The following is a 17,946-nucleotide window of genomic DNA, read 5'->3' on the forward strand; positions in this document are numbered from 1 at the left end:
GCCAAGGAAAGATGTAAAAGGAGAATTCATGAGGACTCAGGAAAAGACAACCGTGAAACATGCAAATCCGACTGCACTTGGCTATGACGTAATTATGCGATGGTAGACGTTATTGATGGTGAAACTAAAACGTTCAAAAGATGCACTACAAAACATGCATCTGGATACTTAAATTAAGAATATCGTATACGAGGAAAAAACGTTATCTCTTATTCATATTTTAATCATTTTATAGCAATAAGAGCTAGAGACATACCGTTTTTTGCAGCTAAAAGCTAACACTCCGGCTGTCAAGGTGGTGTCTTTGTAGTCCTTACAGGAGGTTTTCTGTCCAACGTGTAAAATAAAGCCATGGGCTGTGGTCGAAAAGTCAAAAAAAATTACCCCCTATGTCGTTACTGAAAACATCCTCTCTCATCATTAAAGTACATCTTTTTTTTCTTCTTTTTTTTATATATACAGTGCCTTGCAAAAGTATTTGGCCCCCTTGAACTTTGACCTTTTGCCACATTTCAGGCTTCAAACAAAGATATAAAAATGTAATTTTTTGTGAAGAATCAACAACAAGTGAGACACAATCATGAAGTGGAACGAAATTTATTGGATATTTCAAACTTTTTTAACAAATAAAAAACTGAAAAATTGGGCGTGCAAAATTATTCAGCCCCTTTACTTTCAGTGCAGCAAACACTCTCCAGAAGTTCAGTGAGGATCTCTGAATGATCCAATGTTGACCTAAATGACTAATGATGATAAATAGAATCCACCTGTGTGTAATCAAGTCTCCGTATAAATGCACCTGCTCTGTGATAGTCTCAGAGGTCCGTTTAAAGCGCAGAGAGCATCATGAAGAACAAGGAACACACCGGATTTGGATACAAAAAGATTTCCCAAGCTTTAAACATCCCAAGGAGCACTGTGCAATCGATAATATTGAAATGGAAGGCGTATCAGACCACTGCAAATGTACGAAGACCCGGCCGTCCCTCAAAACTTTCAGCTCATATAAGGAGAAGACTGATCAGAGATGCAGCCAAGAGGCCCATGATCACTCTGGATGAACTGCAGAGATCTACAGCTGAGGTGGGAGACTCTGTCCATAGGACAACAATCAGTCGTATACTGCACAAATCTGGCCTTTATGGAAGAGTGGCAAGAAGAAAGCCATTTCTTAAAGATATCCATAAAAAGTGTCATTTAAAGTTTGCCACAAGCCACCTGGGAGACACACCAAACGTGGAAGAAGGTGCTCTGGTCAGATGAAACCAAAATCAAACTTTTTGGCAACAATGCAAAACGTTATGTTTGGCGTAAAAGCAACACAGCTCATCACCCTGAGCACACCATCCCCACTGTCAAACATGGTGGTGGTGGCAGCATCATGGTTTGGGCCTGCTTTTCTTCAGCAGGGACAGGGAAGATGGTTAAAATTGATGGGAAGATGGATGGAGCCAAATACAGGACCATTCTGGAAGAAAACCTGATGGAGTCTGCAAAAGACCTGAGACTGGGACAGAGATTTGTCTTCCAACAAGACAATGATCCAAAACATAAAGCAAAATCTGCAATGGAATGGTTCACAAATAAACATATCCACGTGTTAGAATGGCCAAGTCAAAGTCCAGACCTGAATCCAATCGAGAATCTGTGGAAAGAACTGAAAACTGCTGTTCACAAACGCTCTCCATCCAACCTCACTGAGCTCGAGCTGTTTTGCAAGGAGGAATGGGCAAAAATTCTCAAGTAATAAAAATTCTAAATAATAAACTCTAATAAATAAAAGTCTCTCGATGTGCAAAACTGATAGAGACATACCCCAAGCGACTTACAGCTGTAATCGCAGCAAAAGGTGGCGCTACAAAGTATTAACTTAAGGGGGCTGAATAGTTTTGCACGCCCAATTTTTCAGTTTTTTATTTGTTAAAAAAGTTTGAAATATCCAATAAATTTCGTTCCACTTCATGATTGTGTCCCACTTGTTGTTGATTCTTCACAAAAAATAAAATTTTTATATCTTTATGTTTGAAGCCTGAAATGTGGCAAAAGGTCGAAAAGTTCAAGGGGGCCAAATACTTTCGCAAGGCACTGTATATATTTTTGGCCATTTTAGCCTTTATAGACAGGACAGCTGTAGACAGGAAAGGGGGGAGGAAGAGGGGGAAGACATGCAGCAAATGCCCGCAGGTGAGCCACTGCGTCGAGGACTGAACCTCTGCATTATGGGGGCCTGCTCTACCAGGTGAGCTACCCAGGCGCCCTAAAGTACATCTTTAAAGAAAACACTGATACATCAATACAATACATCATTTAAAAAGCAGTAGCCTACAGGGACTGTAGAGAGGGAGCAAAAGTAATTTGGGTGGATGATTTAAGCGCAATTGATTTGGATGCCGTTAGAGCCGATCCGTGCATTCTCACGTAATATTCCTACTTTCACGCATGGTCAAAATAATGTGGTCATATCTGTAGTGACTTTTAACAAAACCTATATAGCCTATATTGAAAAAGCCATGAGGGGCGAACAGGTGAACTTGTTTCAGATGCTGCTTTAGGCTAAAAATAATCCAATATTCAGGGTGCTGTATAACTTTGGATTCAGCGATCCATTCATTCACAGTTCTGTAAACACATGATCACTGCAATTTTACGCATCGGGCACGAGAGTAAAGTTCTCGCATTAACTGGTTTATTTAACCAATCAAACAGTGCCATAAAGTAGGCTACATTATTATTATTATTATTATTAGATGGGTTGCAATGTCTCTCAGAAAATGAAATGTACGCACGGTGCGTACAGGATTACGGCTGCCGGCACCTTAATATTCTGAATATGAACAGCGAAATGGTGATGGGTTGCTTTAAATTTTGCTGCCACAAGGACTTGTGGGACGGCATTATTAAAAGTATTACTTAGGGTTGTTGCAATTAAAATGCAGATAAAATGCCCTCACAAATTTGTGCGGTGCGTAACAAAGCAATACCGTGAAAGCCTTATCTATTTATAGCCTCAAGGTGCAACAACAACACCTCTGACCCGTGCTGCAAATGCAACACATACGGTTAAGTTCCTGTTGTTCCCCCACAACCCATGTCTTTTGCTCTCATTGGCTGTAGCCGGCAGACCCCCCAACAGGTCCAGATATATAGCTTGCTAAATATCTGGAATGCGTCTGCTAGGCATCAGCGAGCCTCCTTGGCTTGCTTCTTTGAACAGTACATACAAAGTGCTTGAGCGCCGATTTGCGAGCGTTGAGCCAACGCCAATTTGCGTCTGACCTAGGGCTTTTGTCAGGGAGCTCCAAAAACTAGCAAGTAAAAACTCAGGGCTAAAGTCATGTAGTGTGAACTAGGCATTAGTGATCCAGGACCACAGTACTGTGTAACCTTGCAGCTCTTAGAACCTCACTGTTCATATGCACACTTGCTTACCCTCCCCGGTTCTGCATGCGTTGGGTGAGCATGCGGCGGTGCTGGGGGTGAAGGTGTGTGGTGTTGTGCCGGATAGGTGGCGTGTGATTAGGGGGGCCATGAGGGGGTGGCAGACCCATTCTATGACCAAGTGGAGGAGGAGGGCCCCCGAAGAACGGCCTAAAACCACCACCTGGTAACAAAGGAGGCGCTGGACCACCATGAGGAAAACCAGCCACCTGGGGAGAGAGGAGGGGGGGGGTTACCTAGTGAGAATGATTCATTTCATTTATAAGTGAACTATTTAAGAATTGGAGCTGCTGTGTCAGTATTAATCATCTGAAAAGCAGTTACCTTACCTGTGTGTGTGTGTGTGTGTGTGTGTGTGTGTGTGTGTGTGTGTGTGTGTGTGTGTGTGATCCCGCATACATAATACGCCACATGAGCTGTTGTACATTTTATTACATTTGGTAGCAACCACATTTCTCAAAGCTTAATTACAGCTAGACTATCTTATTTTCAAGATATTACACATTACCAGAGTTGTAATGCATATCTACGAAACAGCAAGTTATCTGTTTCTGCAGCAATCTAAAAAGACCATCTGCTGTACCAACCTGAGAGTTGAGCAGCTGAGCCCGTTGAATCTGTGACAGGACAGGACCAACTCCAGGAGGGAACGGACCGCGACACAGCGGAGAGTTCTGAACAAAAACAGCACATAGAAACTTCATACTCTGGAGTAATGAAAATGGAAGTTGGTTTGTCTCTCTCGTCTTTATTTCTTAAAATAAAATGAAATGTGAAAATTGTTACCCCCCCCCCCCCCCCACACACACAAACAATGGTAGGGGAAACACTGACACTCTTTGATTTAATGTTCATACAAAGCTGAAAAACCAGAGGGAAGGATGGAGGAGAGGAAAACTCACAGCTATATTGAGTAGGGTGTTGGGTGACACACGCTCAGGAAAAGGAGGAGGGTATCTGTGTTGGACTGGGGCTCTCACATGAACCGCCGTGGGGTGGTGGATCTACACACACACAGGACAGGGTTAACAGAAACAAAGCAAATGACATGTTAAGTAATATCACAATATGATGCAGCATGGTAACTACTACAACTAATAAGACTGCTAGTCGCACTATGATGGAGCTAACTGACCAACTACATACCATATATCTCTTTGACTTTAGTAAAAACTCACACACACACACACACACACACACACACACACACACACACACACACACACACACACACACACACACACACACACACACACACACACACACACACACACACACACACACACACCTGAGAACTAGTTATAATTAATTTGGATGAGAACTAGTTATAATTAATTTTGATGCATAGCTAAATAATGTGGAATTACTATTCCTTATTTCATGGGCTACTGGATTTTCTGTGGTAATGCATATATAAAAAAGGAAAAGAACAAAGCATTCAAATACTGATTTTGACGTTGATTATCATGGCAACGAGCAAAGCTTCAAAGCATTTGTGTCAGCTTTAATACAATCTACGGTTTAAAATGGTAATGGACTGGGAGCAGCCAAAAGTGCCAATGGAAAAACACCATTACCAACCACCTTAATCGTGAAAAGGGGGAAATGATGGTGAAAAAATATCAGTAAGGAAGCACAGTAGAATGACGAGAACAGTTGCCTCTTATTCACCTGATGATTCAGGGCATGGCTCATAGGCTGTTTGGGCGGGGTCCCAATAGGCACTGCCCTCACCGGAGGGGAGCCAATCACAGGGGAAGAAGAGCGTGGAGGTGGGACCCTTTCTGACAAATCCCGTCCTTCATCATTTCTACTTTGAGGAGGTCGTTTAGGAAGGCCCACCTCCTTGATTATAGACATTAGTGGACTATCCTGAAGAGGAAAAAGAGGGTGAATAACATTAGAAAAATACAGATGATGAATCAACAGCTTGGTCAAGCCCTTTCAATAAGATAAGCAGGTGGCTTGTATGGCAGCCTCGGCCCCAGTGTATGTGTAAGTGAACGGTGCCAGTAATATGTAAAAGCGCTATGAGTAGTAGTCAAGACTCGAAAAACGCCATATAAATACAGTCCCATTTACATCTGCATGTTGCCATGAACACACAAGCAACCTAAGGATAAGCTGTTCAACTAGATATGGATGCCCAGTGGTTTGAAGAAGGAGAAGAGCGAGTGTCCCTTACCTCCATGTGTGTAACCAGTCCGGGGGTGACACTGACCGGCCCAAACCCCATACTGTTCTCCCAGATACTGTGAGAGTTCATCTAGAGATAATGAGAAAAATTTAACTTAAAAGTCCTGAAACAAAAATATCCTACACAAAGTTTAAATAAACATAATAGCAAGTTTCTTCTCTTTAAATTGTCCCTTTGCACAATCCAACATATAGGGAATAAATACAGGGGGACTGCATTTCAACCAACTATTTCGCAGGCTTTAAAAATACTACAGAATAATACTCACAGTCAGTTAAAAAACTAACCTGGGCCATAGGAGCAGTCCCTCTGCGTAGCAAGTGCTGCTGCTGTTGGTAGCTGAGCAAAGACGAGGGAGAAGGGCCAGGAGGAAGGCCTGGAGTAGTAGAGATTTAAATTAAACAGGGCAAATACAGCAGGGTGAACCACATTGTCACATTGTAATTCTACTTCAGAGGAAAACATCTTACTACTACATTTACCTGACTGACAATTAAAAATCACAAAATATCACAATTAAAATATGATGCATTATTCATGCCTCTCCTTTTACTTTAAACACTTGAATGCAGGACTTGTACTGTGCGGTCATAGGCGGTTTTACCATATGGCATATCGGCCTCGTCCACCAAAAAGGGCGTTGTGAATTTGTGTGTAGGGATAAACAGGTTGGGAAAAACAGTTTTGTTGTAGTTTTCATCTACTCTCTTTCATGTGTCACATGGAGCCTAAGGCAGCGTTTTTGCACGTGATGCCCAGGAGGGCGTTTATAAACGGGGCGTACGCACAAAACGCGGCTGAAAATGTGCCTACGCCACTTCCCATGTAAAGGTCGTGATTTATAAAAAAACAAACTTGACGGGAGAATGTGCGGTCCTCCACGCAAACTGACCCATTTTGGAGACAATGGGAATTGGCGACGCAGATGGTGACGTGGTGAACTGATGTCAGACTGCAGAAAGTAAATGTGGGAATAACAATTACTCGTAATACTTTCAAGTATTGATGCCTCACGCACATTTTTTCACATATCCATATCATCCACGTTACCATCAAGATTAAATCCAGCAGTGCTATTTGCACTTGTACTGAGTGATACTTGTTCCATAAACACCTTGAAAAAATCCAACTCAGATCTTTAATAAAAATTCGTTATTAATGTTTAATCGGCGCTGTCTCACTGTCACATTGTCCGCTACGGAGCGCAGGAAGGAGGAGACAAAACCTGCATGAAGAAAAGTGTGTTTGCCTATTAGACTTTCGTCTTCAAATTGTATCTTGGGGTGGGGGATACCACTAGTTGATGCTGGGATTTTGGCAAGGTGTTAACAATCACAATATGTTGTAAACATATATATACTGCGGTGAACCCGTGCGTAATGCTGCATGATGGCACTGCTGGCCCTGCAGGAGGACTATGGCAATGGAAGAATCAGGAGAAAAAGAGGCTTCAGGGACCATGACGATGACTGGCTAATATGCCGATTTAAATTCCCTAAAGCTGTGCTCTTGGATCTATGTACTGAATTGGGTCCAGTAGAGAGGGCATCGCGCCGAAACCGTGGCATCCCGGTCCAAATACAGGTCCTCGCCACTCTGGGGGCAAACAGCTGTTTCCAGAGGGAAATGTCAGACAGCTAAGTGTTTTATATAAATATTATATATAATCTTCAACTTCATCACTAAGGCTTGTTTGGATAGCCTATAATATATAGTTCGGGTAGTTAGGTCTGGTATATCGAAGCTGTCCCCGAGTGACGTAATGCCTGCCGTTTTGGAAGGTATTATTAATATACACTCACCTAAAGGATTATTAGGAACATCTGTAAGATTTCTCGTTAATGCAATTATCTAATCAACCAATCGCACGGCAGCTGCTTCAATGCATTTAGGGGTGTGGTCCAGGTCAAGACAATCCCCTGAACTCACAACTGAATGTCAGAATGGGAAAGAAAGGTGATCTAAGCAACTCTGAGCGTGGCATGGTTGTTGGTGCCAGACGGGCTGGTCTGAGTATTTCACAATCTGCTCAGTTACTGGGATTTTCATGCACAACCATTTCTAGGGTCTACAAAGAATGGTCTGAAAAAGGAAAAACATCCAGTATGCGGCAGTCCTGTGGGGCAAAAATGCCTTGTTGATGCTAGAGGTCAGAGGAGAATGGGCCAACTGATTCAAGCTGATAGAAGATCAACTTTGACTCAAATAACCACACGTTACAACCGAGGTATGCAGCAAAGCATTTGTTAAGCTACAACACGAACAACCTTGAGGCGGATGGGCTACACCAGGAGAAGACCCCACCGGGTACCACTCATCTCCACTAAAAATAGGAAAATGAGGCTACAATTTGCACAAGGTCGCCAAAATTGGACAGTTGAAGACTGGAAAAATGTTGCCTGGTCTGATGAGTCTCGATTTCTGTTGAGACATTCAGATGGTAGAGTCAGAATTTGGCGTAAACAGAATGAGAACATGGATCCGTCATGCCTGTGCTGGTGGTGGTGTAATGGTGTGGGGAATGTTTTCTTGGCACATTTTAGGCCCCTTAGTACCAATTGGGCATCGTTTAAATGCCACAGCCTACCTGAGCATTGTTTCTGACCATGTCCATCCCTTTATGACCACCATGTACCCATCCTCTGATGGCTACTTCCAGCAGGATAATGCACCATGTCACAAAGCTTGAATCATTTCAAATTGGTTTCTTGAACATGACAATGGGTTCACTGTACTAAAATGGTCATAGCCCATAGTCACCAGATCTCAACCCAATAGAACATCTTTGGGATGTGGTGGAACGGGAGCTTCGTGCCCTGGATGTGCATCCCACAAATCTCCATCAACTGTTGACAACAATTTGCAGCAATTCACCAGCGTCTAAGAAGTTTTTTGCTTTTTCCCCACCAGTGGTCATGATTCGGCATAACGAAAGAACAACTGCCAGGGTCATTAACATACTGATCAGCATTCATGAGGTGCTTTGCATTGACCATTTATGGTTTTAAATGGGCGTGTACAGGGCGGGATAAGAGGCTGATTCAAGTACGCACACTTGTGGGTAATCTGTGATTTATAAAGGGAACATTGCTTGTAGATGTGCGTACGCACGGTTTTATAAATCTGAATTTTTTTTGGCGTACGCCATTTTTGGCTTTTGGCCGTACGTACACTTTTAGTAAGGATCCTACGCACAGTTTTATAAATGAGACCCCAGGTGTTTCTGACCCTCTGGTTGGTTAGATTGTGAAGCCTTAAGCAGGTTTTGCAATAATAATTTGAAAATTACTTCGTTACATTGCAATGTTGGTTTGAATGTGATCTATTCAACCCTAGTAATGACAAGCACAATTTGCATACTTTCACACCCCATATGGGTAAGATTGTTTTACTTAGACTGACCAAGCCTATAGACAGAAGCTGATTACTTGTTTCACTTGCACCATCATGTTGCACAAACTGAAAACTGTAATGGTTATTTGTAATTAGAATGCAGATAAAAGCCTCCTACTAACTTGGAAAATACTCATGTCAATTTTCACATCATCATTAGTTACGTGAGAAGGTTGGTAACGGACAATGGTCAAGTTGGCTTTCTAATCGGTAACTGATATCACTAATAGAAAAATAATTATTGCAGTAATTCTCACCTGAGGTAGAGGGCCCAGGAGGCAGCTGGTGCTGCAGGTGATGGGGATGCTGGTGTGGTTGAGTGGGATGCAGGATGGAGGGCAGGACTCTGGGTAGGTCTAGGCCCTGCAGAGCAGACAGGCTGGATCCTGAAGAGCTGGGGGATGGACCAGGTCTCTCAGCTGCCCCGACCCCAGCAATGGCCGGGTCAGCCTCCAGGATGAGTCTGGCCAGGGACTCAGCCAAGTCGCCTTCCCCTCCTCGATCCTCCACATCTGAAAAGACCAACCAGGTGCATTTCTTTCCAGGTATATTATTGCTCTAAATATTATATCTTAAAGTGCCCATATTATGAAAAAATCACTTTCTTCTGGGATTTGGGGAGTTATTTTGTGTCTCTGGTGCTTCCACACACATACAAACTTTGAAAAAAATCCATCCATGCTGTTTAGAGTGAGATACAGTTTCTGAATGTGTCCTGCCTTCAGTCTCTGGGTGAGCTGTTCAAAATCGGCACGGCTTGTGATGTCACAAGCCGAAATGAGCAGGCTAACCGCAACCATTAGCTCGTAGCGTTAGCATGCTAACGCTAGCATGCTAACGCTAGCATGCTAACGCTAGCATGCTACCTCATTCTCAATAGCAAAGCACTGCTACAACACACACAAGTTCACCATAATCTACAAAAGAACTACTTACATGTGCGCCCTCATTTAGAAGTCTCCCAGCTAATCCTGCCTTGTAACTGACTGAAGTTGTAGAAACAGCCTTTCTTTTACTGTCTATGGAGCTAGCTAGCTGACATGATCTACATCTGAGCTACTGAGCATGTGCAGTGCAATCAAAGATAGTACAGAAGAAGAAGAAGAAAAGAGGTCTCACTCTGTAGCTAAAACAGAGACCAGCTGAAAAGAGGATCTGCAGCAGTGAGAGAGAGCACTGCAGTACAACAAAAATATGGTGTTTTTTGAAAATTAAACCATGTAAACCTATTCTGGTACAACCTTAAAATACAATTATGAACCTGAAAATGAGCATAATATGGCTGCTTTAAACAACTAGTCAAGAAAAATATGTGACCAGCAATACTGTTCAGTTATCCAAACAATGTGGCCTCTTGCCAGCCCTAATTTTAAACTCTAAAAAGTTAATGAAGTAATATAGACGATCCGAAAACCTGAAAATCACCAGTAAAGTAAGGAACACTGCAATCTCACAGAGAAATGAACAGGATTCCTGAGTCGAGTCAGATTTCGCTGCTAGGGGGTGACCTCTAGCTCACCCAGTACAGTGTGCGCCCCGACCTGCGGCCCTTTGCTGCATGTCATCCCCCCTTTCCTGTCTATCCACTGTCACTATCAAATAAAGGGAACAGCCCCAAAAATATCTTAAAAAAAAGATTTTGCTACTAGCAGCATTCCTCTAATTACATCACTGACCTGGTGGAGGGGGTCCAGAGGAAGACGAGGAGAATTTGAGTGAAGGGATGGAAGATGGTTGGGGGAGATGGCCCGTAGAGGAAGGAAGATGGGTGGAGGATGAGTCCTCAGCTCCTCCTAAATTTGATTCTCCTCCCATCTCCCCTCCTAACCCCAGTCCCAGCCCGTCCCTCTCATCGAGCTGAGCGAGGCGTTTGTGTTCCTCCTGCCAGTCGTCATCTGGAAGAGGAGAGAAGGCAGACAGAGTGGTTGTTTGTTTGATGGCGATGAATCATCTGTGCTGCGATTTTACGTATAGTTCTAGAGACAGAGTAGTTTTGTTTGGCTTATAACTATGACAAATTGTCTCAAAAGGTGATTTCACAAACTCAGTAGTGCGTTTATAAAAAGGTGACAAATAGGGCTGTACCGAATAGTTCGAAGCTTCATTCATAACGTTGACATTCAACTTAGGGTTGCACGATATTGACAAAATGTGATATTGCGATATTGATTATGAATATTGCGATAGATATTAATTTCTATATTCTTAAACATATGTAAAATTACAAAAGTCACGGGAAAACGCATCAAAATAGATTCATAACAAATTAAACAAGTTTTCTTACAACACAAGGTTTATTTCAACTGACGGTCATATTGGACTGGTCCAACATGAATAAATAAATAAGGACCATGTCTACAGAACAGGACATGTTTTACTGGTTGTACAGTATAAAATATATAGAGAGAACAGGACACAACTTTTCTCTTTCTCTTCACTGATTCGTTCCATTTTGTCCACTTTCTTCCATTTCTTCACTTAGACTGTTGAAATATGCACACACGTCACATGGTACGTTCCATAGGGTTTGTCACGTAGTGGACCCGTGGTTCGCTCCATAGGGTTTGTCATGTAGTGGACCCGTGTGCTGACGTGCACTAACATGTGCAAGTGGCACGGTAACTGGCCAATGAAACATGATCATTGTAGCGTTTCAAGCGAGCGCTAAATCAAACTCAACTAAGCCCACACAGCCAATGGACGGGACACAGCGCTCCACAAAACAAACTAAATATTGCATACTTATTGCGACACTTCTGATATATTGCAATAACGATATTGAGTCAATATATCTTGCACCCCTCGATATAATATTGCGCAACTTGATATTGTGATAACGATATTGAGTCGATATATCTTGCACCCCTAATTCCAATGTAAATCAACATTGGAATTAGGGGTGCAAGCTTTTTTTCCTCGCTCCTCTGTATCTCACTGACCTCCTTCATATCAACACACCCACCCGTACTCTCAGGAGCTCTTCATCTATTCCACTCACTACACCTCCTGCCCGTTTGACCACCATGGGGCTTAGAACCTTCAGCATCTCAGCCCTTCGCCTCTGGAATTCCCTTCCACCAGACATTCGCAACATTAACTCGCTTTCCCTTTTCAAAACCCGTTTGAAAACACATTTTTTTCACACTCATCTGTACTTAGTAATGTTCGGTTTGTTTTTACTATAATTACCATTTTATTGTCTTGTAAGGTGACCTTGGTTGTCCAGAAAGGCGCCTATGAATAAAATGTATTATTATTATTATTATTATTATTTTCCGCATGTCTATTCATTCTGTTTAAACCCTGTATTTCTGCAGAGTTGCAGATCAAGATTAGGCTACATTAATATTATTAGTAGTTATACTATTTGTAAAATGAAGTTCCAGTGTTCCACTGTTACTGTACGTACACACCGCCGCCGACTTGAGCTGCAAAGAAGCTCTGGCCGCCCGGTCAAGGACGCTTGTCAAAAAGTACGGGGAAGCTGTTTGACGCTTTGGCCGCTCTGACGTAGCAGCGCCAAGCCGACCGCTCCTCAAGCGGAGTGCTGCAGGTCACGTCACGTGTAGAAATGGCAAGTGGGAGAAATAAGGAAGGCTGCCCGGAGTTGGAGGATGCGCCAGCGTCATATAAGTCTGGTGTGTGGGAACATTTTTATATATCATATGCTGAAGTATATTTCTGGAGTGTTAAAGATTAAAAGAAAAAAATAACAAGAACCATACAGAACCGAAAACCGTGACCCTAAAACCGTGATACGACCCGAACCGTGGGTTTTGTGAACCGTACCACCCCTAATAGCATTGGCAATAAAGCGGTTGCAATTGTGGTTATGTTTTAAAAACACCACGCAGACAACGCTCGCTGCAGGCTCGCTGCAACATAATATGACGAGCCGAGAGCACCCGCTCTGAGACACGCTGTATGTGGTCCAGTAAAGGCAGAAAGACAACAATGTAAAACTAAATGTAGCGAAGTTCACATCTGCAAAAAACAGCAAGTATGAAAATACCTTAACGTTATTCGCACATATTTTTAGTCGCACTGTCGAGCCCTGACTGTGTACTCCAACTCAAAATGAGCATGTTTAAAGTAATGTGCCAGGTAATATAAGGCCAGGTAAAGCTTTTTAAGTTTTTAAAGCAGATATTTCTATTCATTCAATTTAAATTTTTGGAAGTTGTGAATCAATTTTCTTCCCCAACACCCCCATTGACATGACTCACCGATGGCCCCAGCTCCGAAGGTGTCATCGTTGAACTGATCAATTTCATCTTCCTCCTGTATCAGTCCATCGTCTTCCTCCTCCAGCGTACAGTCTTCATCCAGGGACTGCAAAGACGGCAGGGAAGACATAAAGGGACAAGGAACAGAGTGAGAGCGAGGAAGGAAGGAGGCAGGACATGGAGATGTGGTCAAGGAGTGGGGAAAAGAAAGTGACACAGAGTTAGAGAAAAGATAGGAGGAGGAAGGGAGGAAAAATTCAAAGCATAAATGGTGTGGCGGAAAGAGAAAGAAAGGGTAATTAATGACACAAATAAGTATGTGGAACTACTATGAAAGCAGACATCATTCCCATGTACTTAAGGGTTGTTACTCAGATTTGGGTTTAGTTCCAAATTTAGCCAGAATGTCATTTCTTTGGAACAACCGTACTTCCATTTTGATTTACTTGTACATTTTACATGTGTCAATACATATGTATAATTTATAATTTGTAATTTCCCATTGCAGGATCAACAAAGTATAAATTATTATTATTATTATTATTATTATTATTATTATTATTATTATAAAATAGAATAGGAGGTAGCAGCCAAAGGTGTGGCTCAGCCATGTGGTGGAATTTCCAGAAAGACCATCTTGTGGTATGATGACACAAAGGGAAAGCTTAAGACAATATGAGGTCATTCATAGGTCACAGGTCAGGGGACAAGAATATTCGGCAAGTCTCTAATAACCAAAACTGTTCATGTATAAAAATGTATGCGTCTCTACAGATTCAGGGAATCTCAGCAGCTGGATGATAAGGGAATGTTTTGTTTCAGGAATGTCTCCTTTTGGAGGTCAGTGAAAACTAGGTTTTAGTTAAGCAATCTGTGTTTACGGTGCCCGCAATATCTTTGTTTACATTGAAGGTTCAGCTAAACTTGTTTAAATACACCTTCAAAGATAAGCTTCAGAGAGTTGGGACGGCACGACATGATAACACACCGTGGTTAAACGGTACTGTCTGCCTAAATTCTCTCCTCAATTGAGCGTTCATTAAATGCTTCTGTGTAATTCATCAAGGTCTCCCAAATCTTCTTGTGAAATAAGTTGTGCTGTTGAGTTTTTCCTTAACAAGCCACTAGGGCTGGGCAATGTATCTATATAGATATACGAGGCTAGATGTTGTCTTAAATTTTGGATATCGTAATATCACAATATGACAAGTGTTTTTTCCTGGTTTTTAAAGGCTGCATTACAGAAACGTGATGGAATTTTCTGAGCTTACCTGTTCTAGCTGTTTTTCCCATACCCACTTAGTCATTATAAAAACATTATTGGTGATTATTTATTTATAATCTCATTGTGTAAATATTTTGTGAAAGCACTAAAGGTCAACCCTACAATACCACCGCAATATCAATATTGATGTATTTGGTCAAAATTCGTGATTTTTTATTTCCTCCGTATGGCCCAGCTCTACAAGCCACACAAGTAATTTGGTGTAATAAATTACTATTACTATATATATATATATATATAGTAATTTGGTGTAATAAATTACTATATATATATATATATATATATATATATATATATATATATAGTAATTTGGTGTAATAAATTACTATATATATATATATATATATATATATATATATAAATAAATATTAGCAGATTATATTAAGTTTATGCATCAATGTTTTAAAGTTATAGGTTTTTCTTATACAGGATCACTAATAATATAAGGATACAAAGGTTTAACAATAGATTTTTGATTCTTTGTAGGGTTACTAAAATGTTATAAGCAGGGTACACAATTAGCACCATCAACCAGCAAAATGCTTGTAAAATATGCAAGTGGCTGGTAGATTTGCTTTACTCACCAGCTAAAATAACAATGGTAATCTCTCTCTCTCTCTCTCTCTCTCTCTCTCTCTCTCTCTCTCTCTCTCTCTCTCTCTCTCTATATATATATATATATATATATATATATATATATATATATATATATATATATATATATATATATATATATATATATATAGCTGAATTGAGGACAGAATTTGTTTCGGTGGTGGTTCTGATTGTTTCGCTGTCATGTTTAAAGCACAAATAAACCCACACACACCACCGCGGGAATGTAAGGCATTTACCATGCAGTTATTTCATACAGACCATTAATTTATGTAATTACCAGAAAAAAATAAGATTCAAAATTAAAAATCCTTTATTGATCCCACAACAGGGAAATTCAAAACGTTGCAGCAACAAGGGAAAAGTACAAGACACTCTAAATATTAATAAACAATACATGTAAGTAAAGAGAATGAATAGTGAAGGTGTAGTGATTCATTCTGTTTTTAGCCAGTTGTAAGCTTGCCCACTAATTTTCTTAAAATACAAAAAGGACATCTAAAATGTAAATAAACATGGGCTTCCAGTACAACATTACACTATATAAGGTTTATGGCCATTTTGGCTTCAATAGCAACTAGCCATCAATTTTCTGCTGCGAATGCCACATAAACCATAATAATAAGTGACGATTTATTTTTAGTGCCAACTGGTGGCCATGAGCCTATGACAGTAAGTCATTAATTAGTATAATAATTAGCGCTAGGTGCAAAAAAATATATAACTTAGCCAGCATGATTAAATGTCAAGTAGCAACCGATGCACTACAGAGGTCAAAATGTGCAATTTTTTAGAAGAAAATTGAGTTGAGCGACAATTCAGTTTGACTCAATACTAACCCAACTACACTATGACTTATACGTTAACTTATACTTATACATAGCAGTGACTGTCAAATACCAGTTACATTAGCTAGTAAACTCTGACCAGGCATGGGGAAACTCACTGGGGAACACATCACAGCGTAGCAGCAGTCGAGACATTCATTTAGGTAACGTTAAACATACCAGTTTATAGCTCCCCTTTAAACTACCAAGTTTAAATTAACTGAATAAATAGAACTCGTGACTTTCTCTTCAGGATCTTCTGACACCCTGTAGGTAGCAAGTGAGCCCGTTAGCCACAGTGCTAATGCTGACGTTACATCACGCAGGACGCACGTCGATGGAAAACTGCTGCCCTAAAACTAACCAATATGATATTGTCGGGGACACATCTTAAAACTGTCGCATATTGGCCTTTCATAACTGAGATTAATTTATGAAACAATAAGCTCATCCTTGTCCCCATTGGAAGGGAGCCCTCACCTTTCCTCTGGCTCATATCACCAGGCAAGCTGGTCTGCTTCACAGGCCGCCAACCACATTGAATTTGGCAGTCGCATAAACAATAGACAACATTCACCATATAAATCAAACACCATCTGTTATTACTATAAGCTCTCTGTAAAACATCCGAAATTATTTTCAGGAAAAGGGCACATGGGTCGTGGGGTACAATACTCACCTGAAATCGGAACATCTAACGTTATCTTTAGGCTTTCGGGAAAAGAAGTGCTTCGGGAGCGAGGTGGCGCGCAAATGACGCAACAGGGACGTCCACTTGAACGTGCGTTGCGGAACAACGTGAACGAGCACGTATTTGGGGGCGGCACTCATAGACAGTAAAATAAAGGCGGCACTGGGCGCTGCTGTTTTCACCATACAGTCTATGGTTTTCACTTCTGCTGCATGCTACGGTGGCCCTAAAGTGCAAATCACAACAGCAATTAGAAAAATGCAACAACAAATCATAAAACACAACGGCAAATAGAAAAACATGACAGCAAAAATGAAAACACGACAGCAAAAATGAAAACACGACAGCAAATAGGAAAACACAACGGCAAATATGAAAACAAAGCGGCAAATAGGAAAACACGACAGCAAATAGGAAAACACGACAGCAAAAATGAAAACACGACAGCAAAAGGAAAACAAAACGGCAAATAGGAAAACACGACAGCAAATATGAAAACACTTCAACAAATCACAAAACACAACGGCATTAACTTCTACCAGAAAAGGTAGGGCCTATCTAGCAGAGAACGGACCTTCCTGATTGGACAGACGCACTGTGTCTTTTGACAGGAAGTCAGTCAAAGTCAAAAAGTGCCTCACTGTCTATGCTTTTAACAGACGGACTAGCCGTTTCTCATTTCAAAACACTGGACGAAATGGATGTGGAACTGTGAACTGTGCTGTTGGTGAATCAGCGTCAGTCTGCTTGCAGGAGGAGAATATTCTGTCAGGAACTTTGCCCGCAACGTGCGAAGGTAGGTAACGTTACCGACACTGATAGGCTTTAATGTAAGCAATAGTCGTTTTCTCTTATTTATCCCATGTCAATAAATTAAAAACTCGTGGGAGTTCATGTTTGTAGTAGTCATAACACTTACCGGTAAGGAGAATTGCATTAATTAATCTTAATTACATTAAGCTTACAGTAGCTAACCGTTTACATTACTTTTAGTTTACTGCATGTATGCAACATTAGCTCATTGTCCACTAGCTTTTAGACAAATGCAGTGCAAAATATGATCAGCAACTACAAGGTAAACGCTACCAGCTAATGAGCTACCACAGGCAGTATGATGTGTTGTGAGAAGTGAGAAAGGGTAAATAGTACTGTAAACACACAAGCTACAAGGCTACAACCAACATATGAAAAATCATAACACCATTGATAAACACCCACTAACACAGTAAAGGTAGGTGTAAGTGTGTTAAATGGTCAACAGTTGTCAGTTAAGA

General features: G+C 41.1%; 1 protein-coding gene across 2 annotated transcripts in view; it reads right to left on the reverse strand.

Moving 5' to 3' along the window:
* Positions 1-16,794, reverse strand: part of patl1 (PAT1 homolog 1, processing body mRNA decay factor) — a 52,276-nt gene extending 35,482 nt beyond the window's left edge. Inside the window, exons 1-10 of one of the 2 annotated variants that reach the window (XR_004107386.2) lie at positions 16,661-16,675; positions 13,255-13,360; positions 10,705-10,923; positions 9,286-9,540; positions 5,923-6,011; positions 5,624-5,704; positions 5,110-5,310; positions 4,341-4,442; positions 4,026-4,112; positions 3,430-3,647 (exon numbers count right to left, since the gene is read on the reverse strand). Coding sequence is in view for 1 of the 2 variants with exons in the window: in XM_031313089.2 (XP_031168949.1) it covers positions 3,430-3,647; positions 4,026-4,112; positions 4,341-4,442; positions 5,110-5,310; positions 5,624-5,704; positions 5,923-6,011; positions 9,286-9,540; positions 10,705-10,923; positions 13,255-13,360; positions 16,661-16,675 (1,373 nt within the window). In the remaining variant the exon portion in view is untranslated. Of the gene's footprint in view, positions 1-3,429; positions 3,648-4,025; positions 4,113-4,340; positions 4,443-5,109; positions 5,311-5,623; positions 5,705-5,922; positions 6,012-9,285; positions 9,541-10,704; positions 10,924-13,254; positions 13,361-16,660 lie in introns of both variants that reach the window. The other variant, XM_031313089.2, reaches the window with a different exon arrangement.
* Positions 16,795-17,946: the final 1,152 nt, after the last annotated feature.

The sequence above is a fragment of the Sander lucioperca genome, chromosome 4 (genome assembly GCF_008315115.2).
Source record: "Sander lucioperca isolate FBNREF2018 chromosome 4, SLUC_FBN_1.2, whole genome shotgun sequence".
Lineage (NCBI taxonomy): Eukaryota > Metazoa > Chordata > Actinopteri > Perciformes > Percidae > Sander > Sander lucioperca.